This window comes from Phaenicophaeus curvirostris, chromosome 23 (assembly GCF_032191515.1).
Source record: "Phaenicophaeus curvirostris isolate KB17595 chromosome 23, BPBGC_Pcur_1.0, whole genome shotgun sequence".
NCBI classification, from domain to species: Eukaryota; Metazoa; Chordata; class Aves; order Cuculiformes; family Cuculidae; genus Phaenicophaeus; species Phaenicophaeus curvirostris.
This window is the reverse complement of record NC_091414.1, coordinates 569844-594228: the sequence shown is the minus strand read 5'-3', so window position 1 is coordinate 594228 and position 24385 is coordinate 569844. Positions and strand designations below refer to the sequence as shown.

The 24385-nt window shown below is 59.4% G+C and overlaps 3 protein-coding genes across 4 annotated transcripts; 2 read left to right on the top strand and 1 right to left on the bottom strand.

Annotated features, from left to right (window-relative positions):
• Window positions 1–7843: 7843 nt before the first annotated feature.
• Window positions 7844–14932, bottom strand: AK2 (adenylate kinase 2). Of its 2 annotated transcripts, XM_069875084.1 has the most exons (7): window positions 14793–14932; window positions 14065–14190; window positions 12222–12332; window positions 12033–12127; window positions 11289–11361; window positions 10539–10734; window positions 7844–8638 (listed from the first exon to the last, which is right to left on the bottom strand). In XM_069875084.1, exons 1-7 carry the CDS (start codon window positions 14904–14906, stop codon window positions 8631–8633), a joined length of 723 nt encoding a protein of 240 aa, XP_069731185.1. In that variant the 5' UTR covers window positions 14907–14932; the 3' UTR covers window positions 7844–8630. The 2 variants fall into 2 exon arrangements, with proteins under 2 accessions (XP_069731185.1, XP_069731184.1); XM_069875083.1 differs by lacking the exon at window positions 7844–8638 and having other exon boundaries at window positions 10352–10734.
• Window positions 14933–17897: 2965 nt separating this feature from the next.
• On the top strand, window positions 17898–21667 carry AZIN2 (antizyme inhibitor 2). Its single transcript, XM_069875031.1, has 9 exons — window positions 17898–18148; window positions 18219–18392; window positions 19041–19213; window positions 19328–19459; window positions 19746–19911; window positions 20027–20189; window positions 20270–20382; window positions 20654–20868; window positions 21301–21667. The coding sequence occupies exons 1-9, from the start codon at window positions 18050–18052 to the stop codon at window positions 21440–21442; spliced, it is 1377 nt and encodes a 458-aa protein (XP_069731132.1). The 5' UTR covers window positions 17898–18049; the 3' UTR covers window positions 21443–21667.
• Window positions 21668–22513: 846 nt separating this feature from the next.
• Window positions 22514–23875, top strand: NDUFS5 (NADH:ubiquinone oxidoreductase subunit S5). The gene is made up of 2 exons (XM_069875134.1): window positions 22514–22843; window positions 23578–23875. Exons 1-2 carry the CDS (start codon window positions 22628–22630, stop codon window positions 23680–23682), a joined length of 321 nt encoding a protein of 106 aa, XP_069731235.1. The 5' UTR covers window positions 22514–22627; the 3' UTR covers window positions 23683–23875.
• Window positions 23876–24385: the final 510 nt, after the last annotated feature.

Below are 24385 nucleotides of genomic sequence, written 5' to 3'. Positions count from 1 at the left end.
TTCGGGCTGACCTTGGCATTAGCCAGCTTCTTTCTGATTAGCTCACTTGCACCATTTGGGCTTTCCAAGGAACTCTCGACCTGCCGGATAGGATGTGGCTCACCCCCCCCCAGTCCTGTGCCATCAGTGTGCTCTGGGCAGCCGGTGCTGGCTGCGGCACGGATGGGGCAAGTAATCCGGTGTGGAGTCATTTCCCTTTCTGGCTACTTCTGCTCTTTTCTCTCAGAAACCAGCCAAAGCTCTGAGCCCCAGGATTTCCTGCCCCGTGCAGCTGCCACTGGTGGGGGCTTCTGCACAGCCTCGCTGCCTACAGAGGTGCCTGACCCCTTGCTGAATCTTGCTAAGCTCTGCATACCCCCAGCTTCCAGTAACAATAAGCCCTGCTGGCTTCTCTCTGTCCGTGAACGCTTTGCCCAGTGTCCCCTTGTCCGTGCTCTGGATGCTCCCTTGGCCTCTGCACCAGATGTGACAACAAATAACAGCTTCCCTGCAAGATGTGGTGGTGTCCCTGCTGCTCTCTCTCCCACGAGGTGTGTTCTCCATCACGCTCTAGGGAGAGGGGACAGTGGCTGGGAGAAGGATCTCTGCGCTAGGAACGAGGTTTCCTTGTAGAGCAACAGCTTGGGGTGTAAAACTCCCCAGCAGGACAGGTCCCAGCACTTTTGATTTCTTTCTTCTGTGCTTTGGGAAGAGAATTTACTCGGGAATTGTATTGATCAGAGGCCACGGGACAGACACCTGCCCTTCACAGGCCAGAGCCGCAGGCTCCTCCTGTGCACCAGGCGAGGAAGAGGAGCAGAGGAGTGCCGTGCTTCGTCAAGCCCAGAACATTCCCAGAGCTATGACTGCTGGGAGGTGGGAAGAGGAGGAAAGAGCCCCCGTGGTCAACCGGGAAAGGGCAGCTCCTGCCGAGAACTGGCTGGGGAACGTTCCCATTTTCATAACCAGCACCAGCTGTCCAAGGGGAAAGCAGATCCTGCTGCAGGCAGGGTGGAGAGGCAGAGCGCTCCCAGCACGGCCGCCTGGCCATGCCGCAGGGAAGCGCCTGGCATTTTCCAGAGGGCTGAGCCAACTGCATCAGGTGGGGAATGGATGAGTGTCCCACTTCGAAAATGAGCCCAATCAGGATTCCCTTGTCTTGGATGTGATCCTTTCCTGGCCTGATTCTTGCTTGCCCAGAGCCTGGTTGAGTCCAGGGCTGCTCCCCAGGGCTGTGTTCTCCCTGCAGCAGAACAGGGTGGGCAGGGGAAGAGGGGCCCTGCAGTTTGATGCATCCCTCATTCCCGAGACAGCATGGAAAGGTAAACAGGGTTTGTTCTGCTGTGTTTTGCTGCTGACCCACCCCTTCCTTCTTCCAGCCCAATGCCACGAGCACAAGCTCATCCTCTAACTTCTCTTGAAGCAGAGCCCACCTTTACCACAGCCAGGAAATTCTCTTCCCTCACCGTGAGAACCCCCTCTACCCAACCTGGGTCTGTTCTCATCAGTGGGAGGCTTTAGCCAGAGTTTAAGCAAATGAACCCCTGTGCTGTCTGGGAAGGCTGGGCTGGGCACAGCAGAGCTGAGCGGGGGGTTTCTGGGGTGACTGGCGTGCACTGAGACTTCAAATGCTTCTCTGCAATCAGGCCCTGCTGGTGCTCCAGAGCATCCTGGCAGAAAGGTAGAAGCTGCTGCTGTCTCTCAGCTGCTCAGTCCTGCCCAGCCTGCTCTGAGCTGCCATCCTGGATCCCCTGAGCGGGAGGAAAACCCCAGTGCCTGCTGCTGCACAGCAGTAACTGCCAAGAGCCTCCCCACTGCCTCCAAGTTCCAGGATCTCTCCCCAGCATCAGCCCTGCAGTCTCTCAGGGGCAACTCCTGGCGATAACAGCCTTGGCGAAACACAGCAGGGCCACCCTGACCCCCCCGCCACCCTCTGCCTTTCCCCTGCAGGGCAGCGCTGACCCTTGTGCTTCCCGCTGGACACGCAGCGCAGCCCCAGCGACACACCAGGATTCACGCAGCTCTGGTCGTGCTCCAGCTATTCCCACCTACTCTCCTCGGATCATCCTTGGATCATCCCCCAGGAGCGCTGCCCATCCCCAGGCAGCAGGAACCGAGCTCTTAGCATGGGGTGAGCACCAGAATCGCAGCTGGAAAGCCTGGCAGTGGCTATGGAGCAGAGCCCTGTCCCCAGGCTGAGGACCAGGAACGCCTCTTTCCCATCCGACAAGCCAAGGCTTTGTGCCCCGCCAAACGCCAGCGCCTGTTCCTGCGTTTGGCAACAACAGCGTGTGCGAGGCAGCAGGAGGAGTTCCAGGGAAGGAGGGAAGTGGGTTTCTCTTGGGTCTCCATGACCTTTTCTGGATTGGAAAGAACAGAGATGTGCTGAGAAGCTAACAATGCGCAATGAGGGCGTTTCGACCGCTCCAGCAGCAGAACAAACCCTGTGGCCTCCTTCAGGCAGGGGAAACTGGAGCCCAGGGCTGCAGCCCAGCCTTTGGCTGCTGGGATGAAACCAGTGGAAACGCAGTTCCAGGGAGCCGGGGCCTTTGCCTGTTTGCAAGGAAAATTTATGTGCAGCCATGGAGCCGTATGATGGGCGCCCCGTCTGCCAGCCCCGGCTCCCCGCTGGTCCTGCTGGGCGAGGGGAACGGGGCCACCAGCAGCGGCTGAGCCACGTTCTTCTGGTGCCCAGGGACTGGGGTTTATATCAGCAGTGCCCTTGGCCATGAGGATCCACTCGGCTCCATCCCCATTGCCCTCCTTAGAGAAGTGAGCACAGGGAATGAGCTGCTGGGGCAGAGCCGAGAGAGGAGCCGGGACCGCAGCGAGGCAAATGGCTCCAGCAATTGCTCTGTGAGCTTCCAGCCCTCCTCGCTCAGCCTCAGAGAGAAAAAGCGATGCTGGCAGGTGGAAAGAAAAGGACTGCATCCTACACACCCAGATCCCCTGAGCCGAGAGGCTGGGCCAGGTTTATAACAAAGGATAGAAGTGCTGATTTGGGCAAAGGGATCAGATTTCCGTTGGAAACCAGAGAACTATCAATTTCTCAACCAACCTCAGCTACCAAACAGCTGCCTCAGCAGAAGGGACCTTCAGACAGGGTTTAGGGAGAAGATAGAGGGCACCCCAAGGAGGCCCAAGAGGGCTGGGAAGGCACCAGGCTGCTCCCCTTGACGCAGCGGCCGCGCTGCCGCCCTGCCCGCTCCCGGTGGCACCAGGTAAGGAGGGAGGACAAACACAAGGTAGGTGCCTGTCAGTGCCTGCCAGAGGGACCGGAAAACGTTCCCTGCAGTGGAGCCATGGCCAAGGTCGACTGTGGAACAGGAAGGATTGAAATGTCTCACTGGAGCTGGCGCTGCTCCCGGGGCCTCTCTGGACCCCGGTGCCAGGGCAGCTCCTCTCGGCACCCCAGGCTCTGCAGGCGCTCGCAGGTCTGCAACCCTCTTCTCCCCTGAACGGGAGTTCTGCACGTGTTCTGCACCCTGGGCACCAACAACCCGCAGAGCGCCAGGTCCCATTTGTTGTATTTCTATAGATTGTGTATTTGGCAGTGACAGCCCGTGACGGGACCGAACACACAGGTGAGAGCGCACGGCTGGGAACAGGCTCACACGGAGGCACTAGGAGCGTCCCGGGGGCTCAGCTGATGTGCAGATGCCGGGCTGTGTAATATTCACATGATCAGCCCTTTTGCGATGTAGGCAAGTTAGAGGGGAGCAGCGAGGAGAGACGAGCAGCGGAGGAGGTCAAGGACGAGGAGGGCTGACACGGCCTTTCCGCTGGCAGGAGCCCCCGGTACCGCTCCCCCACTGAATTTTGAATAACCTTGAAAACGTCCAGTTGCAACACATCTTGGAAGCAGTCCTGGCGGCATGAGCTGCCGGCCATGCGGAACCGCAGCCTCGAGGGCTGAAGCTGCGGGAAAGCAGCGTTCCCTCCTCCCCGTGCCCTTCCCAAGCTGCATCCTTGCAGGAGTTGTGTTCAGGCCATGCCTGAGCCCCTCGGGAGCTGCTCCCTCCCTCGCTGCACCAGGAGCTGGCGCAGGGGGCTGACAGCCCGCGTCTGAGCCGAGAGACTCGGCATCCACACAGCCCCCCGGTGATGCCGCTACAGCCTCCTCGCGTGGGGCCTCCTGCCCCTCGGCCCCATGGAAATCCCACCCAGAAGCACAAGCCATTCCTGTCTGCAGAGCTGCCACAAGATAATGAGCAGTGTGGCCACGCCAGGTCACTCCCGAATGCTCCCTACAGACCCAGCACCTGCACCTCTGTGAGCGAGGGTCGCACATCTCGCAGCAAGAGGATTCCCTAATTAAAGCACACGGATGCTTCCTATTGCAGTTCTGCTCTCTCATGCACTCTCAGGCATTCCTGGCTGCGTTTCTCCATGGCCCAACTGCCACTTCCAGCCTTCTAAGTGACACCGGGAACGTGGAAAACCTCCAAAAGTTATTTCAATAGAACAGTTGTGACAGGAGCGCTGGCCTCTCCCTACGCTTGGATTTCAAGCAACGTTTCTTCAGCCCTGCTGAGTTTCTGCTTTGTGCCTCCACCACCTCGCCCCAGTGGTTTCTGATCCCCGCAGGAGTTACCTGCAAGGGGCTCCTGGCCCCAGGTTTCCTTCTCTCAGTCAGACCCGCAGTGAGGAGCTGATGGGCCAAAGAAAGGCTTGCACAGCTGGAGTGGGTGCTAATGAACTCAGTTTCTCATTTGCTAACGTACTGCAGGGCACTGCTGCCCAGCCTGTGCATAGTCCAGACACCTCCCTGCCGTGGGATCGGAGCTGTAAACCCACCCGTGTTTTCAAACATTAAAGAAGGGGCCCAGATTTGGATGAGGAACAGAGGTGAAATTCACCCCAGGGCCATGGGCCAGGACAGCGCAGAGGGACCGTGGGGATGCTGCAGGGCACGGAGGTGACCAGCAACCCGCACGGTCTCCGGGAGCAGATCCCATTATGCAACCATTACACTGAGAGGTGACACAACATCCAGAGCAGTTTCAAGGACTTGGTTGTTTTCCCCTCCTGGTCTGTAGATCCCCAGGATCCACATCCAGAGCTCCCGGCAGTAACTGTTCACCCGGCTGCCTTGCCCAGAACTATCGCTCCCTGCACACGCAGGGCAAGCGCTGATGCTGCTGGAGATGTGTAGCTGAGGATTCCCACCCCAAACACACGTTGCTGTGCTTGGTCCCAGCGCATCACCTCTGCTTCCAGCCTCCTATTAACCAGGTGCAGCTCAGGGGGACTCCAGGTTCATTTTATCCGTGCTCCCTGCTCTGATCCCAAGAGGGGTCTCTGGGTGCTCCAGAGAAGTACCAGTTTTCAGTCCCTTTAGCCTGTCCTTGAATCTCAGGTACTCCTGACTTCTCCGAGCAGTGCCAGCGACACGGGCTGATGTCCCGGGGGGCATTTCTGCAGCTTCTGCACCAGCCAGCCGGGCTCTGATGAGGTCTCATTGTCCAAGAACCAAGCCCTGCTGTGCTGGGGTTTTAGGGCATTGTATAACATCACTGCTGCCCCAGACCCATCCCACACCAGCGCGAAGGACGCCGAGGCAGGTTCTGATCCCACAGCCCACCCCGACCCGCTGCCCCAGCGCATCTCTTACCTCTCCCTGGAGCCCACTCCCAATGCAGCGCTCTTCCCTCCGCAGTCTCCCTGGCTCTCCCACTCCCCTTGCCTCTGCGCCACCTCCCCGTGATGTCAGTGCAGCCCTCCCTCCGCAGCCTCCCCATCCCACCCCACCGCTGCCTCCCTTCCCCACGGTTGCCACAGCGACAGGAGAGGGAATCCCATCCTCTGGTCCTTCACCTCTGCCATCGCTCTAACCCAACGCAGCTCTCCCCACAGAGCCCAGGGGAAGGACAGGGTGGCAGCAGGGAAGGGGCAGGCAGAAGCCAGTGATGGCCTTGGGGGAAGCCGTGGAAGGGCTTCCACGCTCCTGGAAGGGAGAGCGGAGGCAGCCGCGGGACGTGGGCTCGGACAGACGGGCACTCGCCTTCCCGCAGCATCCCCAGCGCTGCGCCCACGCTCGTCCCACCCCTCCACTCATCTCTCCCTGCCAGCTCTTTATTCCCCAGCCCCACGTGCTCCGTTCCAGGGCTGCGCGCACACCGGGATTGTACAAACTCTGCAGCCGCGAGCCCCCCGCTGCTCACCCCACACACGCTCTGTCAGGACTTCCCCACGCTTCCAGGTCAAGGTCAGATCAGGTATCGATCAGAAACTTAATACCAGCTCCAGACCAGACCCGGAGTCGTCTGGGGGCTCATTTTACTAATAGCAAATCCACAGTGAAAGGCTTTCCTGCAATTTCTCTTTCACAGATGGTTTAATGGGGAAGGGAGAAGGGCAGATTCTGTATTTTTAGAGGACTGCAGCACATTTTTAATGGAAAAAGATGGCCCAGAGCTTTTCATCCCTCCCTCCCCCCATCCAAGATGCTGTTTCTTTTCAGCAGAAATATTGCTGCATTAGAGAACAGGTCATTTCCTCTATCAGCGAGAATTCAGCGTCCTATTTGATGCTGGTCCTTGTGCTATAAATAGGAATTTTAGCCTTTTATAGTTGCTGAATAATTGTGTGTATGAAATTTGAACACAATTTTCAAAAGAGTGCCTGATAAGCAGCTTGCTGGAGGGAATCATTGAACAGAAGGAATTTACAGCACCTGCAGAGCATCGCATGCTGTGGAAAATATTCAAGGTCAGCGTGACAGAGCCTGGTCACAGAACAGACCCAGCTAGAGAGGACGCAGGCTGGAGCTGAACTGCCTCCCCACGGTGCCTTTCCCACTGCACCCCAACTCATTTCACGCTCCACGCTTGGACAGGGATCAAAAGGAGGCAGCCCAGCCAGAGAAGCCAAGGCTTCTCCACCCCAGTTCTAGAGAGCCAGGAGGAGCAGGCAGAACAGGTTTTAGAACAATGGCAGAGGAGGAGCAAAGGGCACAATCCTAAATGAGGAAGGGCGTAATTTAACATCCAACATCAAAAGAAATCAGGGAAGAACACCAAAAGCACCAGAGAGGTGCAAGTTGATCTTCAAAAGAGAAAGAATGCAAATGGGAGGAATAGAGAGGCAATAAAACCATCTGAGCACAAAGACCAAATGGTGGAGGGAGGGAAGGAGCCCAATTATCCTGCAGAAACCAGTCATTTCTGGAGGAAATGGGAACACGCAGCCCGACCAGCCCTGGTGCCCGTCCAGTGCCTCATCCAAAACCCTGGACACAAGCAGGGCTGCAAGAGGGCACTGTGGAAAAACAACCACCCTCCATCAGCACAAGAGCAGCCTCCAGAGAGTCCTCGGGGAGCCAGGGGCAGCGTCCCTGCACAGGCAGGACGAAGGGAGGCCGGGGAATGCTCTGGTTCCCTGCCCCGTGGGGCGGAGAGGCACTGGTGCCAGGGAAGGGAGGGATGCAACAAGGCAGGGAAGGCAGAAAGGAAGCAAGGAGAAAGAAGACACGGTATGTGCAAGAGGAGAGAAGGAAAACACATCAGCTCCTCCACACAGCAGCAATGTGAAGGGAAAAGAATAGGAATTCCATCAGTTAAATACCTGAAAGAAGCCTGAGCAGGAAGGGTCAGGACATGCAGGGGCTCGGTGCCTTCAGCATCGTGCATGAAGGAACAGGAGAGAGAACAGCAGCAAGACACCATTGCTATGGTGATACAAAGCACTGGAACACACTCAGCAAGCAAAAGAGATAAAAGGAATTACATGCCATGTTTTCACAAGATCCTTGAGATAGGATCAGGTGCAGGGATGTGCCCAGCTCAGTTGTCACCTACAACGTCAGCTGCCTCCACTCCTCTTCCTCACTGTCTGCAGGTCAAAGAGGACACGGGAACAGAGAAAATGTAAAGGGGTTATTTTATTGTTGATTCAGAGGTTAGACAAGGCACAATTTGATCTAAAAAGAACTGCAAAAAAAACCCCAATGTAGGGTTATTTCGCAGTCAATTCTGAAAGTCTCTTATGCATTTCTCCAGAATTGTGTGAATTCCAGCTTGGTCAAGATCAGAGAAAAGCCACCACACTGACAGGTACGGCAGGACCGGAGCCGCGGTGCCTCTGTTTGGCGGCAGAGAACCTGGAGAAGGCTCCGTGTCAGGGTTTAGGAATGCACCACAACAAGAAAAACAAAACTTCCAGGAAAAGACCATGACATCTTTTTTTCCCTTCTGTTTCTGACATGATGAGTCATTTGTTCATTTTGGTCCTTGCTGACAGGAAGCAATTATAGAAAAATCACAGCAAACCTTGCAGTGGCCTCAGAGCACCAACAGCCTTTGAGACAGGCCCGGAAAGTCCTGGAGAAGCCTGGGACAGCGTCCAGCCCTGCCCTCGAACAGGCCAGGGACCCACACCTGATCCTGGCAGAGATGTGTCACCCTGTACAATTGTTTTGCCTCCCCAAACTGCGATTTCCAAGGAGAAGGCCATCTCCTCTTCACAATGATTCTGCTGAGTAAGAAATCCAAACAAAACCCAACCAAATCAGCCCCCAAGCCCCTTGTCTACCACCTCCTTACCCCCCTCCCATCAATCGTAACCCCTCCCCGCCTCCCCTGCGCCCAGGGAGGCTGCAATGGGCGATGTAGCAGAGTGCAGCGTGTGCTGGTCTCGTCTGGTTCACGGTGTCACTCAGCTGGAATAAATGGGAACAAAAAAAATACATTTAGGGAAAACAAAACCAAAATTAATCATGGTTTATGGCAGAAAAAGGCCGGCGAGTTGGATGCAAAGTGAGCACACACAGAAAAGCAACAGAGAACGGAAGAACACGTTGTTCTTGCTGCGGAGTAAAACCTTGACCAAATCCCAGCACAGCGACTGGCCGGGATCCCTCCTGCCATTCCAGCAGCGTGCAGGGAGCGCAGCTCTCCTGACTCTCCTAAGACACCACGCGCTGCTTCCACTTGGAATTTCTGTACAGCCTTCGAGATGCCGGGGCAGCTCTGACACCGTCACCACGCTGGGGCACGGCAGTCCTGCACTGCAGGCTATCCTGACCTCCCAGCACACCGAGGCCACGCGCTGGGGCTGCCCTTTCACGGGAAAGCAGGAGACTATGGAAAAGGCGAGGGCCACCTGGGAGATCCCAGGGGACTGCAGGCCGCTGAGGAAACCAGCCCCGCTTACTTTGAAACCCTCTCTCCCCACAGTCACGTGCTTTCAAGAGCAACGGTCCCCAGCTTTCAGTTCCTGGAGTTAATTCCAGTTTGCTGGAAGGGAAGAGGTTGTTTCCTGGAAAGAACGTATGAGGACAAAGAGCAATTTTCAGATGAAAAGAAATGATAAAGAAAAAGAGCAAGGGATTCCTGAGGATTAGGCATCTGCTCTCGACAGAGAGTGGCTCAGTGCGCAGAGGGAGACAATGCCAGCTCCTCAGAAGAGCAGGACACCCTGTAACGCCAAATCGGTAAACAGGGGAGGCCAAAGGACAAAGTTTGATCTGTGCCTGCCTGCGTTTACAGCAGGGCCCTCCAGGAAGGGCTGGAACCCCACACGGACAAAGGTCCTCAGCAGCCCTGCAGGGTCACCACATAGCAGCGAACAGCCCTAAGATGCTGGGGCACTAACGACACTGCACACGGTGTCCTCAGCCCCACAGAGTGGCTTGGTTTGCTCCAGAAACAAGTACATTTCCATGAGCTCACAGCGAAGGCCACTGGCTCAAGGGCACGTGAAGCCAGTGGTTAACAATGCCATCTCTCAGGCCTTGGAAAATCAATTGTTTTGCAATGAGGCCTTATTTAAACTTTGGGATCAGGAGAAGCTCAACACATCTTCATCTCCTGGCTAAAGCCAAGGCAAGAGTGAAGGGATAAACCCCAAGTCCTTCTCTTGCCCTCGGGAGATCCCAGCTTGCCACACACAGCGACTGCTGGGCTCCAGCCAGAGGCTTCACGGCATTATAAAAAGCAAAAAGCATCTCACTAATCTTTACTATATTAGGGGCACAGAGAGGAGAGGTTGAAGTAACACACATACGATGGCAACAGTTTCTCACCCTTCTCTGTGCAGCAGTCGCACTGACCCTCCCCGGCCAACAGACAAAGAGCCCTTCCCACGCGTCCCACAAGCAACCCGGCGCTGCCCGCGCAGAGCATCACCCACCCAGCACCCCACAAAGGTCCTTCCCCCTCTGCTCAGTCCTATCTCCAACCCCGTTCCCTGCGGAGGAGCAGCCAGGAAGAGCCAAGAGCCAGGGAGCTGCAGTTCCACAAGGAAACCAAAGCCTTTGGAGCCTAAGGGGTGCGAACCCCGTTTCTGGAGCCGGTGCCTGGGCTCGCTGCGACCTCTAGGGGCCACAACTCCGGCATCCGCAGACAGAAGACGTTCCACATACCGAGATGGAGACGGTGAACAGCTCGTTTAATAGAGAACCAGCACAGCCTGGCCTTGGGCTGCATTTCTCACCCCCTCCTCCTCTACTCTGCTCAGCGCGTCACCCTCCCTGCCCAGAGAGACAGAGACAGAGATGGAGAGACAGCGAGAGGGAAAAGGGAGGACGGAGCCCTAAATGAACATAACCAGGTCTTTACATGTCGCTCTCGAGAAGGCTGCCAGGATGCTGGCAAACACCACGTCGGGAGACTGGGAGGCATCCACCGCCGTATGGATCCCTCGCTTGCTGTAGTAGGAGACCAGGGGAGCGGTCTGCGTGTGATAGGCCTTCAGGCGGGTTTTCAAGGCTGCTTCGTTATCGTCCGAGCGGCGGATCAGGGGCTCTCCAGTGACCTGGGAGAAGCAAGGGGACAGTCTCCAGCCGGCTGCAGCCTGGCACGCTCCCCCCTTCTCTCTGCTGTTACCACAACCCCTGCTCCCATCCAGAGCTGCAGAGGTGATCCCGAGTTCTGCAGGGGAGAGCGGGGCACACCCAGGGCAGCTGAAACAGTCCCAGAGCAGTCACCGAAGAGAGAAGGAGTTAGCAGTGTGGTCCTCCCTTACACTGCTCTGCTTGCTAAAAGGAACCCAAGGAGCCTCGAGAGTAGACACCAGCTACAGTCACTCCCTGTGAGGGAAACCAGTCACGACCCACTGCAACTTCAGCTACGGACAGGGTCCAACAGGTTCCGAGGCTGGCAGAGCCCAGGCCGTGCCCTTCACTCCTCCCTCCAGGCCTCGCTCCCTGTGGTGCTGTCGCCTCAGGCTGCCCAGGCAGCTTCCCACGCTCCCCAGAAAGCCAGGACAAAAGGTATGAGAGGAGGAAAGAAAAGAGTTTCTCCAGAGATGCTGCAAAGCACCAGCTAAACCCAAAGCAACACAAGCTGCGGCTTCGGGAGCTCACATACATCGTCCTTCATGTGCTCTTTCGGGGGTCTGAACTCCTCGTGATAAGAGCGGCCGCTCGCTGGGTGAATCAGCCTAAGACAGAAAGTGAGTGTCAGCAAAGGAGCCTGGTGCCAGGACGAGGTCTCTGCCGCTCATCAGCACAGAAACATCTGCAATCACAGCCCAATTAGCGTCTCTATACTAAGAAAAAAACCATCTCTGGCTATTTCTGTACCAAGGGCCTCTTCAGGCGCTTGATAAACACAGCTGTGCTAGGAGTTGGGAAAGGGGTTTTTACTTTATACTTAGTGGGGAGGGGGCCCTGGGGGTGTGACAGTGAGGTGGGGCAGCAGCAAGCAGCGGGAGATGTCCGTGTGCCCGCAGGAGCACAGCCGACCCCAGCCAGACCGTTCTGCAGTGCCCAACACGAGAGCAACGCCCCGTGTAAGGAACAGCCGCGGCTCCAGAGGAGCAAGGGCACCAGGACCCTGGCTGTCTGACACGGGGGCAAGGGCTGAGCTGGGCACTGAGGACACTGGTTCATGGCAGCAGCTCCTGCTCATAGGGCAGCAAGGGGGCTCTGCTTGAGGCTGGCCCAGGTGTGGGATCAGGGCGGGGAGGCTCAAACAGAGCAGAGATCCCATACAGACCAGCACCGCAGCCAGCCTGAAACACTGTGAGAACACCACCCAGGTCCAAAACGAGGAGCTCTCCCTTAAACTAGGGCCCCCACCTTGTGCACCAAGTGTTTGGGAAAGAATTACCGTCCAGTGATTCTCCGGATGAGCAAGGAGTCTGGGATGCTGAACTCAATGACAGAATCCAGCTTCTCTTTCCTCTTCTCCAGGAGATCATCCAGCTGCAACAGAGAACACGCAGCATCAGAACCGAGGGATCCCTGTCTCCAGGGAAGGGGAGATGCCAGAGCAGTCGTGGAACAGGAGCTCACATACCATCTCAGCCTGCTTCACTGTGCGTGGGAAGCCATCCAGGAGGAAGCCATTCTTGCAAGGAGGAGAGTCAAGGTTGTTCTCAATCAGCTCCACCACCATCTCATCACTCACCTGCAGAGAGGACACAGGTGCACAACTGGAAGGGACACCCTGATTTCAGAGCTGCTGCACCCACACCAGCACCCAGGTCATCTCAGACCCTTTCTACAGCCACTCCTAGTCCCAGCAGCAGCCACCGTGCAGAGCGTGGCTGCAACAGGGTGAAAGCTGCATGTCCAGGCCAGCCTGTGTCTGGGAAGTGCTCCCTGCCACGGGCGTCAATGCTGGGACAGCCCTGATGAGACATTTCCCACCAGGGACCTCAACGCAGGGACCCAGACCAGCACTGAACCCCCACTGCTACACAGGTCGCTCTGTTCTAGGGAGGACGGCTTGACGACAAACTCCCTAGTGAAACCAATTCACAATACAAAACACAGACAGGACTTTTATTTCCTGTTCCTTTGTACCTTCACCTACACAGCAGGCAAGTCTGGCCAGGAAGGTGAAGCAGGCGAGTTGCTCGTTGACTCCCATAAACCTTCCATGAAGGGAAAGGCCCAAACAGTTGCTGACAAGCTCTGGCCCCACCGGGCAGCTTTTCCTGTACCTCTGTCTCAGCAAGCCACTGGGATTAGTGCCTTTTCTACACTACAGCGTTTGGAAAGTGTAACAGATGCTGCAGCCCCAGCAACAGCTGTTTATTCAAGAGCAGCTCCGCACACCAGCACTGCGGTTTTTTGCAGGAGCCACAGCTGGGACCCAGCAGGACTGGGGACCAGAACATCCCAGCACACAAACAGGAGCCCTGGAGCGGGAAGCGCGGAGGAAGGCAGTCTGGGTGAAGCAACAAGTCCCTTGTGCGCTTTCACGATTACCCCTTCCAGGGAACAGCATCCTGCTTCATAATCAAGCACAAAACCCCACACCAGGCTCCGAACGCTGCTGTGCTCCCCACCGAGTTATCGTGGAGCTGCCGGGATACACCTGCGGAGCCGCTGGCACCGCTGCCACACACACGTGGCAGATACCACCTGCCTCCCCAGATAGCGTCCCTATCTTTCATAACCAGCTGGGCTATTGCAGGGTTGGTGTTGCAATGCAAGCGCCGAGTGAAAGCTGGAGATCAGCCACATTGCTCTTCCCTCCCGGGGCCTGCGAGGTCTCTGCAGGGTGTCGCAGCCTGGGGAAATCAGCAGCGATGCCCAACAGCTACCTCAGTTTGGCGTGAGTGGCTGTAGTTTGCTGCCCTTCTAGTTTCCCCAAGGCTCTTCAGCCATTTGGGCAGGACATCCTTGGAAAAGGAATGTGCCAGGGATCCTAACTCCCATCTCTTGGGGCTCCAAAGCATCTCGTTTCACACAGCACCCACTGTCACACCCCAGGGTCGACATTCACCTCACAGTTACAGGCAGGTGGCCTTTCTCCCCGAGCTGGGATGCAGATGAACCCTCTGAACAGTGCGGCACCCGGGCACCTCAGGAAGAGCCAGGGAAGCTACCCAGCTCGGCTGCCAGGCCCTGCAGCTCCAGGGACAACCAGCGCTCGGGCCACATCCACACCACAAACATAAAAGCACCGTGGTGGAAAGAACCAGCCCCGGCACTGAGACTGCTGGGAAGCAAAGAGCAACTCTGAAGAGCAATCATAGTCGTATAGGATGTTTCTCCTGCGGGATAATGAGGAGAACCCTCATCCCTACCATCACCCCTGCCCTCTGCCTTGCTCCCGGACTGGGGTTTGTCACCGAGGCTTCTATTTTCGAGGCCCCTCTCCCCCGCCAGACCCTCTCCCCGCTACCCACCAGCTTCCCCGCGTCCATCGTCTCCTTGAGGCGCTTGCCCAGCTCGGAGCCCGAGGCCACCATGGCCCGCAGCATGTCCCCGGTGGCCAGGTGGCACACGCAGAAGGTCTCGGCCAGCTTGGGAGCCTGCGGGAGAGCAGGGACACGGGCTGAGCCCCCGGGATGCACCGGGGGGCTGCAGCCAGGCCGGGGCCTGGCACACGGGAACGGGGTTACCGGGGACGGGGGGTACCGGGAGCAGGGGGTACCGGGGATGGGGCTACCGGGGACAAGGGCTGCCGGGAGCGGGGGATACCTGGAACGGGGACGGGGCTACCGGACACCGGGAAGGGGGTTACCGGGGACCGGGGATGGGGCTCCCGGGTACAAGGGCTACCGGGAGCAGGGGTACCTGGAACGGGGACGCGGCTACCGGGGACCGAGGATGGGGCTACCGGGGACCGAGGATGGGGGCTACCGGGGACCGAGGATGGGGGCTACCGGGGACCGAGGATGGGGGCTACCGGGGACCGAGGATGGGGGCTACCGGGGACAAGGGCTACCTGGAACGGGGACGGGGCTACCGGACACCGGGAAGGGTGTCCCGGGGCCCCGGGGAGCCGCTCGCCCCGCTCCCTCGCCGGGGAAAGCGAACCCGGGCGGCCCCGTCCCGGTAGGCCGCAAAGCACCGGGCCCCGCTGCCGCCGCCGCCGGGGCGGGGAAAGAAGGGCCCCGGCACCTCCTCTCACCTGCGTGCCCTTGCCGGCGCCCGGCGGCCCCAGCAGGACGGCGCGGATGCCCCCGCGGAGCCCCGGGACCGGCGGCTGCCCGCGGCCCGACCCGGCCGGCGCGCTCGGAGCCATGGCGGCCGCCGCACCAGCTTCGTGGGCGGGGCGGGGGGGGCGGGGCTATCGATCGGTGGGCGTGGCCAACGGGGCGTGAGCAGACAGTGAGGGGGCGTGGCCATACGCTGGATGGGCGTTTGTCACGTGATGAGTGGGCGTGGCCAACCCGCGAGTGGGCGTGGCTAGTGGGTGAGTGGGCGGGGTTATCGTCCAATCCCAGAGTCGTTTGGATTTGAAGGGACCTGAAAGATCATCTGGATTCAAACCCCCTGTGATGGGTAGGGACTTATCTGGCTTAATTATATATATGGTCGCATTCTTTCCCATTCTTTTTAACTGCAGCCTTGTTAAGAGTCTTTAGTTATGCACAAGTATCCAGGAATAGTCGAGCTAAACATTATTATTCAAGCTAATCCTACGTAGAATCATAGAATCATAGAACAGTTTGGGTTGGAAGGGACTTTAAAGCCCATTCAGTCCCACCCCTGCCATGGGCAGGGACACCTCCCACTGGATCAGGGGCTCCAAGCTCCATCCAATCTGGCCTTGAACCCCTCCAGGGACGGGGCAGCCACAACTTCCCTGGACAACCTGTTCTAATGTTTTACAGAGTGAAGAAATTCCTCCTTTTATTTAGTCTAAATCCGCCCCTCTCCAGTTTATACCCGTTATCCCTCATCCTATCACTCCAAGCCTTCGTGAACTGTCCCTCCCCAGCTTTCTGCAGCCCTCCCAGGTACTGGAAGGTCGCTATGAGGTCTCCTCGGAGCCTTTTCTTCTCCGGGCTGAACAACCCCAGCTGTCTCAGCCTGTCCTCGTAGGGGCAGATGAAAGCTTCCTCGGCTCCTGTTGTCAGGAGAACCCACAGCAAAGGCAAGACCACAGAGTTAAATACCAGAATCGGGATAAGCGGGGTTCTCTCATCTCATCAGTGGGGTCTGCTGGCCCTGCATGCACAGAACATTGTCTCCTTAGTGATGCCAAGAGAGGGAATTGGAAATAAACAAGAAGGAGAAAAAATACCCCCAGCTCCCCATGTGATGTTTGTGGGATGGAGCAGTGGAGCTGTTTCCAGGTGCATAAATAAAGGCAGAGATGGGGCTGAGGGAGCAGCCAGGGCCTCTGTGGGAACGGCCGAGCTGGATCTGCTGCCGGGGACACACCGACACCGGCAGCACCGCGGCAAGCGCAGGATCAGTCTCTGATGCCTTTCCAGCCGCCTCTCCGGCTGGCGTCCCAGCCTTCATTCCGCAGGAAACCTCATTTCCCTGGCAGCAGAATTTCAGAGGTATTTTTGTCGCTCTTCCCCCCAGGGTCCCTGCGATGCCTGCGCGGCCACAAGCGCCTTCACACCGGGCCAGGCTGCGGAGTCGCAGCCTCCTCACCGTCCGGCTGGGGATGAGCTGCCAGCACCGCACGGACGGGGTGAGAATCCAGGGTGTTTGCTGGGGGCATTCCCTGAAAAGGATGAAGGATGCTCGGAGGCAGCTCAGCCAATGGGGTGGCTGGGTTCGGTTGCCATGGCCACGGTTGTGAGGCAGAGCATGGAGGAGGGAGCTGGGATGCCAGGGGTGCAGAGCTCCCCCCCAGCTCTGCAGAGGTGGCTGGACCAGGAGGGAGCTGGGCAGGACGAGCAGCCGCTGCGGGGCCAGCGCCTTCGCCTCGCAGACCCATGGCGTAATCCGATTGAATGATCCCTGAGGTAACGGGGTGGGGGCTCCGCGGGGCCGCAGGGGAGCTGGATTGCCTGGCGCAGGGAGGAGGGGGCTGGTGGGGGCTGCCTGTACACACTGAGTTTTAGGAACGGTAGCAGGAGGGCATCCTGCTGTCAGTGCCCCGCTCCCTCACCAACCCTCGCGCTGCCTCTCCAGAGACCTCGGACCCCAGCAACAGCTCCGCTTGGGGGTACAGTGGCAGCTCAGCCTTCCTGGGGGAACCTTGGCAGTGCCTGTTGTCCCTGGGGAGGCGGCTCTGGACCTTGTTAAGGATGGGGTGTCCGGGGCTGGGGCACGCTTGCCTGGGGCAAGGAATGACCCCGTTAGCATCTCAACCTTCCAGTGCCAAACCAGGGCGGGCTGCTTGCTGATTAGTGATGTCTCTGGGGAGCAAAGGGTGAGGCTGGAGGAGTTGCTCTCCTTTCCCGAATATGAAGTTCTAAGAGCTTCAAAATCTAGTTTTTCTCCCCATTCCGCATCTCTGGAGCTCACTGGTCTTGATCACTCAGTGTATTACAACACGCTGCTGCTCTGGGGTCAGTGTGGTCTCTCCTAGTGCCCATCTGGAATGTCCTCAGTAGGTCTGCGCAGCTCGGGGAAATGAACCCTCTGTGTCCCGCTTGCTTCAGACCAGAGGGGCCCTGTTCCTGTAGAAGCCCTGGCACTAGACCTGGAATACTGGAGTGGAAATATTTCCTGTGAGCTCATGCCTGGTTTTCAGCTCCCTGGGAAGAGCTGGAACCAGAAGAAGAGATTGTTAAAGCTGAGCGTACGAGCTTAAAGCTAAAACTCCACTAAGTATGCAAGCCAGGAAACGCTGTGCAGCTTAACTTGTCCCCTTGTTCTGCTCCGTGTCGTGGGGGAGAAGTGGAACTGGAGCCCCAGCACAGGTCCAGGCCAACCAGAGCTCAGCCAGCGCCAGCGAGTGGCCCGTGCGACGCTCTTTGAGGACGTCTCCCTGTCCACGGGGTTTGTGTGCCGGGGCAGCGGGGCTGTGGGGCTTCAGCTCTTTGAGAATTACAGGGAGACTGCACCCTGTGCGGCGCACGGCAGGTGCATCTGCATGTCAGAGCACGAAGGAACACGTTCTGGCTTATCTAGGCCACCCGCTTTTGCAGAGAAGTTGGTGTTATTATTGACTGCGTTGGTGCCTGGGCGGCTGCGGGGGACGGGGCTGCCCTGGGCTGGGGGGAGATGCCTCCTGCCCTGGAGAAGATGCTTTATCCCACAGCGGGGCCCTCGGCTGCAGCGCTGGTTTGGAGCAGAGCAGCAGAGCTGCCTGTGGGAGGGATGGGGAGCACCTTGGGGTGCAGGCTGGGTGCTGCACGCTGCTGGAGCTTCAGGAGCCCCATCTCTCCTATTCCCTTCCTTTTCCCAGCGCGGCGCATACTGAGAAGCTGCACCCGGCTCGGGGAAGCTTTAAAGTAGCGTTTTCACGTCTTGACCATGAATGGGTACCTGGACGAATCCAACTTCACGATGGTGGAGGAGGGTTTCACCACCAGAGACCTCCTGGAGAACCTGCTGGTGGAGCTGTGCCAGGGGGTAAGGGCTGCTGGCTCCGGGGCTCCCAGCCGCCAGCTGCTCCGTGCTGCTCACTTCGGCTTCCTCCTAGAGCGACCAGCGAGCCCTCTTCGTGGCAGACCTCGGGGACATCGTGAAGAAACACCTGCAGTTCCTGAAAGCCCTGCCCCGCGTGAAGCCCTACTTCCCCGTGAAGTGCAACGGCAGCGAGGGGGTGCTCCGGCTGCTGGCTGAGCTGGGCGCAGGCTTCGCCTGTGCCAACAAGGTGGGTGGTGGGAGGGCAGCTCAGGATGCTCGTCCTCTGGGCATCTCTGGGAGGGTGTCAGGCTCACCCTCCTTTCCTAAGTTCCTGCTCACCAGATAGGGCAGGAGTCTCTCTCTGCGGTCAAAGCCTTCCACACACAGCCCAGAAATCCCTGTCTGCTCTGTCTGGTGACTCAGGCGTATTCCTTCTGACCGACATTCCTGTCCTGGAGCTGGTGTCGGGGCTGGCTGGTAGCACGGAGCATCCCTGGTGCTGCAGCCGCCCAGCACTCAGCTTCCAGGCTGAGCCTAGAGCTCCCGGCTCCCTCCTGCTTCTCGTTTGCTCACAGCCGGGTTCCTAGGGAAGACTCAGAGTTCAGCCACTTACTTGCACGTAATTAACTGGGACTTTTTACCAGGAGGAGAAAGCGCAAAGAGCGGTAACAGCTCAGCCCAGCACTGCTGCAGTTACCCTCACTGCAGCTCGCAGGGGACACGGGCACCAAGCCCACCCCTGCTAAGCCCTTTCTCTCCTCCTGCTCCCGTGCCACTCATAACCATCTTGTCACAATCTGCTCGAAGGACAAAGGCCACTGGGATCCCTCTGGGCTCTTGCGGGTTTTCCCGGGAAACACGCAGGGCCCTGCCAAGGTGTGCCATCTCCCTGCAGGCAGAGATCGCACGGGTGCGAAGCATCGGGGTCCCGGCTGACAAGATTTTCTACAGCAGCCCCTGCAAGCAAATTTCCCACCTCAAATACGCGGCCAGCCACGGCGTGCAGCTGGCAGCCTTCGACAACGAGGTAGAGCTGAGCAAGGTGGCCAGGAGCCACCCTCGTGCCAGGTGGGTGTCTGGCAGCATCCTTGGAGCCCGGGGCCGGAGCAGGAGCTGGGGAGGCGGCTGGGAGGCGACAGGGGGCCTGAAGAGCCCCCGGCACAGCGCGGCTTCGCTCTGCAGGATGCTGCTGGGTATTGCTGCCGACTCCAGCCCTTCCGCACACCCGAGCATGGCGTTTGGGGCCACGCTCAAGTCCTGCCGGCACCTGCTGGAGGCAGCGAAGGAGCAGGAGGTGGAGGTCGTTGGCATCAGGTACAGCATGTGGCCCTTTTCCCACACAGGGAATCACAGAGCTGCCGCCTGCTCTGGCTGGGGCTGAGGTGGAAGCAGGGACTTCTGGACCCTTGTTGGGACCAATCTGGGGCAGGTTTGGCCCCCAGAGAGGGTCTGGGGGACTCTGGGGGGGCAGCCGGGCACTCTGGCACGGGATGGTGCTTGGGAAGCACAGAGGTCCCCGCAGGGAGCAGAGATCCCGTGCCGTGTCCCCTCGCTCCCTGGGGACGGGTGAGATGTGCTGAAAGAGGGGCTGTGCCCGCAGCTTCCACCTCGGCAGCCCCGGTCTGGAGCCCCAGGCCTTCTCGCAGGCTGTGGCCGCGGCGCAGCTGGCCTTCGAGCTGGGCACCGAGCTGGGCTACCACATGCACCTCCTGGACATCGGAGGGGGCTTCCCTGGCACCGAGGACACCAGTGCCCGGTTTGAAGAGGTGAGCGGCTCCCGACGCCCGTTCAGCAGGCAGAGAGCGAGGCTGCACGGTCTCCTCGGGTCTGCCTCCCTGCTCAGGGGCTGCACTAACCGAGGAGCAACTCTTTCCCATCCAGCTCGCTGCTGTCATTAACTCTGCCTTGGACTTGTATTTCCCAAACGGCTGCGGGGTGGAGATCATTGCAAGACCCGGGCGATTCTACGTCACCTCCGCCTTCAGCTTCGCAGCCAGCATCACCGCCCGGGAAGAGGCTCCCGCGGAGCAGCCTGGCTCCGATGGTAGGTGGGATGGTGGGACAGTGGGGTGGTGGGACAGTGGGACAGGAGCTGCCTTGAGACCTCACCCTGCTCCCCTCCAGAGGAAGAGCCTGGCACCAAGAAGAGCCTCGTGTATCACCTGAGCGATGGCATCTATGGCACCTTCAGCCGCCTCCTCTTTGACAGCCCCTGCCCTCAACCTCAGCTGCACAAGGTGAGGATCTGGCTGAGCTCAAGGACAGCCCAGTGTCCCTCGCGTTGCATTCCATCGCCTCAGCCGACCCTGCTCTCCCTCACGACGTGGCTGGCCCTGGGCTCCAAGCCAATGGAGAGCAGGAGGCAAGAGGCCATGGTGGAACGCCAAGAGTGCTGCAGCCAGGATCCGTGGGCTCCTGGGGTCGGGATACGGTGGGTGGGTCAGCACCAGGTCCATGTGTCCGCCAGGACATCCTCATCCCCTGCGGCTGCTCCTTCTCTGCCCGCAGCGATGCTGCCCAGACCCGCCCTGGCGCAGCAGCAGCCTCTGCGGCCCCACGGGACGCCCTGAGGACCACATCGCCGACGGGCTGGAGCTGCCCGAGATGCACGTCGGGGACTGGCTGATCTTCGAGGACATGGGTGCCTACACTATCAGAGCCCTGAGCCCGCTCGGCGAGGGTCCCCAGCCGCACATCACCTACGCCATGTCCCGCCTCGCCTGGTAAGAGACCGTCCTGCCCGGGCAGGGATGGATCCCACAGGAATGCCGTCTTTACCTCTGCCTGGGCTCTTTCCCCAAGGGAAGTCAAATCTGAGTCCAGGCACATGGAGATTCTAGTGACCTAGTGAGATGTGTCCCTGCCCATGGCAGGGGGGTTGGAACTAGGTGATCCTTAAGGTCTCTTCCAACCCAAACTATTCTATGATTCTATATTTCTATGATTCAGGGCACAAACTCGCCCTCAGAGGCAAAACTCACATTGCTGTGAACACCAGCAGATCTGAGCCAGTTTTCTGCTGGGGAAGCCACAGGCAGCTCGCGGCTGTTGCTCTGGGGGACACCAGAGCCTTTCAACCCATCCCCGGGCGCACCCCGCAGCATTCCACAAGGCGCTGCTCCCCCTGCTCCCTCTCCGGTGCCTCCCACCTACAGGAAAGCCGTCCAGCTCTGCCAGGGAAAGCTGCCGCAGACGGAAGATGACCGCGAGCGCGTCTGTGCCCCGCTGTCCTGCGGCTGGGAGATGGCCGAGACGCTCTGCGTCACCCCCGTCTTCGCTCCGGCTGGCATCATCTGAGCGGCACCGGGACGGGGGTGAGGTCCCATGGCATCGCCTGCCGCCGGCATCGCGCCGGCACTGGCATCACCTGCCATCGGCATCGCCCGCCATCGGCATCGCCCGCTCCACTCCCAGGGGCACCGGCAGCTGGAGCTCTGAGGCACCACCACAACCCCCGTTCCTCCCGCTCGCACGGTGCCGTGTGCCTGGCGAGGGCGGTCGGTGCCAAGCGGGTTGGGGGTCCTTTTGTAGGAGTTATGGTAATAAATGATTGTTGATCGCGGCTCAGGACCTGTGGGAGGCAGCCCTCGGCTCTTCCTCCCCACCTTTGCCAGGGGCAGCAGAGAATTCCTCTGCGACGAGCTCTGCTCGTTAGGGAGCCTGGGCTGTTCGTCCAGAGCTCAGGATCCATCTGGGTGTCCACAGGGACCCTTGGATTTGAGGCGGGGGAAGGCAGTGGGGTGGGTGCTGGGCTGTGGGCGTTATGGGGGGGCAGATCCAGGCCTGGGGGCATCCCCCGACGCCCCAAGCTCTCGTCAACACTAATGAAGTGCCCTGCTCTGGGGGAACTGGGGGAACTGGAAGGACCCTGGGGTGCTGGGAGCGATGGAACATTGAGGGGACACCAGGGGACACTGGAGGGGTCACTGGTAGCACTGGGGAGGCACTGAGAGCCCTGGGAAAACACTGAGAGGACCCTGAGGAGGTGGTGGGAGCACTGGGAAGACACTGGGAGGACACTGGGAGAAATGGGAAGATCTTGAGAGCCCTGGGAGGACGCTGGGGCACTGGGAAGTCGCTGAAAGTTCTGCGAGGACCCTGGGGTCCTGCTGGGAAGACACTGGGAGCCCTGGGATCGGGGCATTGGGAGCACTGGTTGGAGCACTGGGAACACTGGTTGGACGCTGGGGCGGCTGGGGTGGGAACACTGAGAGCGCTGGCCGGGCCCTGGGGGGGGTCACTGGGAGCCGGCAGGGGGCGGCGGGGCGCGGCGGGCGCTGTGTGTCCTCCCGGCCGCCAGGGGGCGCCGGGGCGCAGCGCGGCCGCTCGTGCCGCCCCTCTCGCCGGCTCCGCCCCGGGGCGCCATAAAGCACGGCTGTGCTTGACGGCGGGCGGTGTCGCGAACGGCCCGTGAAGGACGCGGCGGGAGGGCCGGCGGGTCGCGGCGGCGCCGGTACCGGTAGCGCAGCCACAGCCGCAGCCATGCCGTTCTGGGACCTGCAGCGGCAGCTGGGCATCGACGTGGACCGGTGGCTGCTGCGGCAGAGCATGCCGCAGCCCTACGGCAAGGCCGGCGCCTGCCACGCCTTCGAGCGCGAGTGGGTGGAGTGCGGGCACGGGCTGGGCCAGACCCGGGCCCGCCGGGAGTGCCAACCCGAGTACGAGGACTTCATGGAGTGCATGCACCGCAACAAGCTGGTGAGCGGGGAGAGGGGGGCGCCGGGGGGGAGAGCGCAGAGGGGGCACCGGGAGCGGGGGAAGGCAGGGGGAGCGAGTGGAGGGCAGCGCTGAGGGGGATTGGGGGGCAGGGGGAGCAGAGGAGACACCGGGAATGGTGGGAAAGGCAGCAGTAGGGGCAGTAAGGGTGCCAGGAGTGGTGGGAAAGGCAGCACTGGGGCAGTGGAGGCACTGGGAGCGCGGGGGGGCACTGGGAGTGGGGGGACAGGGGAAGCACTAGGGCCGGAGGGACGCTGGGTGCAGCGACAGAGCAGCACCAGAGCACTGGGGGGACACTGGGAACAGCAAGGGGTCAGCACTCGGGTGAGGAGGAGTGAGGGACTCTGAAGGGACTAGACTAAGCCTGGGGGGACACTGGGACACCCAGACAGGGGCTGAGGACACTTGAGGTGCTGGGTCGAGCTGGTGAGAGGTTGCCAAGGGTCCAGGCCAAGGTCTGGGTGCCCCTGCCCCAGCTGGTGATGCCACGTGGTCAGCTGGGAGCTGACACCCAGTTGTCATTAGCAGCAAAATGTGCTGTAGCAACCTGAGAGCCCCAAAGCCTCTTGCAGGATGCTCAAAGCAATGCGGGGAGCTCTGAGGGCAGGATTGGCGTGGATGCTGCATGCCTGTGGATTCTGGGGGCTGCCAGGACCAGAGCTGGGGCCACTGAAATGCTTCCTTGCCTGCCCCAACGCTCCCGTGTGCTTTGCCAGGCCAAGCGGCTGAGAACCATCCTCGAGCAGAGGGACAAGATGATCAAGGAAGGAAAATACACGCTGCCTGACTACCACAAGGGCAAAGAGGAGCCGCGGCCTTGATCTGTGGGGAACGCAAGCCTCTGTCACCTATGGAGTTGTCTATGTGGAATTCCTCTGGGAAGAAATCTTGCGTCACGAGTGGGTTACACTGTAGTGGTGGGGTGGGATCTGCGTGGCACCCTGCCCTTGTGGAAGGGGAATGATGCCACAGTGGGCATCACTCGGCATAGTAAATGTCTCCTCTGGAATAGCACTCACCTTGGCTTTGTCTTTTTCTCAGACTGAAGCATGGCTTGAGGGTCTCTCTGGAGCAGGGCTGGCAGGGAGGCTTCCGAGACCCCAGAAACACAGCGGTGGTGTCTCCTCAAGGAGCTCAAATGCTCTTGGACCCGGAGGAAGCTGGTGCCATGGGCTGTCATGAGGTCTCTCTTTGTGTTTGCAGCTTTTCCCTCCCTCCCAGGTGGCAGTCACTGCTGAAAATGAGAGGAATGACCTGAAAGAGTAGGAAAAAAGTCCCTATCCAAGCTTCTCCTGCAACACTTCAGCTTTATTTGCAGTCAGCAGGCTGGACTGCTGTGTGCTGGGCTGTTCCCAGTCACTCTCTAGCTGGCAGTAGCAGTGTGTGAGGCAAAACCTGGTTAAAACAACTTGTTTCTGCTTGGATCCTGGGTAGTGGGGGATGGATTTGGTTTATCCCCTACCCTTTCAGAGTGTTGGAGGCAGATCTCGCTGGGGGCTTTGCTGTGCAATCCCGTATGTCAGC

Coding starts and splice junctions, on each gene's coding strand:
- NDUFS5 (XM_069875134.1), top strand. CDS start 22,628: ATGCCGTTCTGGGACCTGCAGCGGCAGCTGGGCATCGACGTGGACCGG. Junction 22,844..23,577: donor GCATGCACCGCAACAAGCTG/GTGAGCGGGGAG, acceptor GTGCTTTGCCAG/GCCAAGCGGCTGAGAACCAT.
- AK2 (XM_069875083.1), bottom strand. CDS start 14,906: ATGGCTCCGAGCGCGCCGGCCGGGTCGGGCCGCGGGCAGCCGCCGGTC. Junction 11,362..12,032: donor ATCCGGAGAATCACTGGACG/GTAATTCTTTCC, acceptor TTTCTGTCTTAG/GCTGATTCACCCAGCGAGCG. Junction 10,735..11,288: donor AAGAGCACATGAAGGACGAT/GTATGTGAGCTC, acceptor TGCTTCTCCCAG/GTCACTGGAGAGCCCCTGAT.
- AZIN2 (XM_069875031.1), top strand. CDS start 18,050: ATGAATGGGTACCTGGACGAATCCAACTTCACGATGGTGGAGGAGGGT. Junction 18,393..19,040: donor GCTTCGCCTGTGCCAACAAG/GTGGGTGGTGGG, acceptor ATCTCCCTGCAG/GCAGAGATCGCACGGGTGCG. Junction 20,190..20,269: donor GGAGCAGCCTGGCTCCGATG/GTAGGTGGGATG, acceptor GCTCCCCTCCAG/AGGAAGAGCCTGGCACCAAG.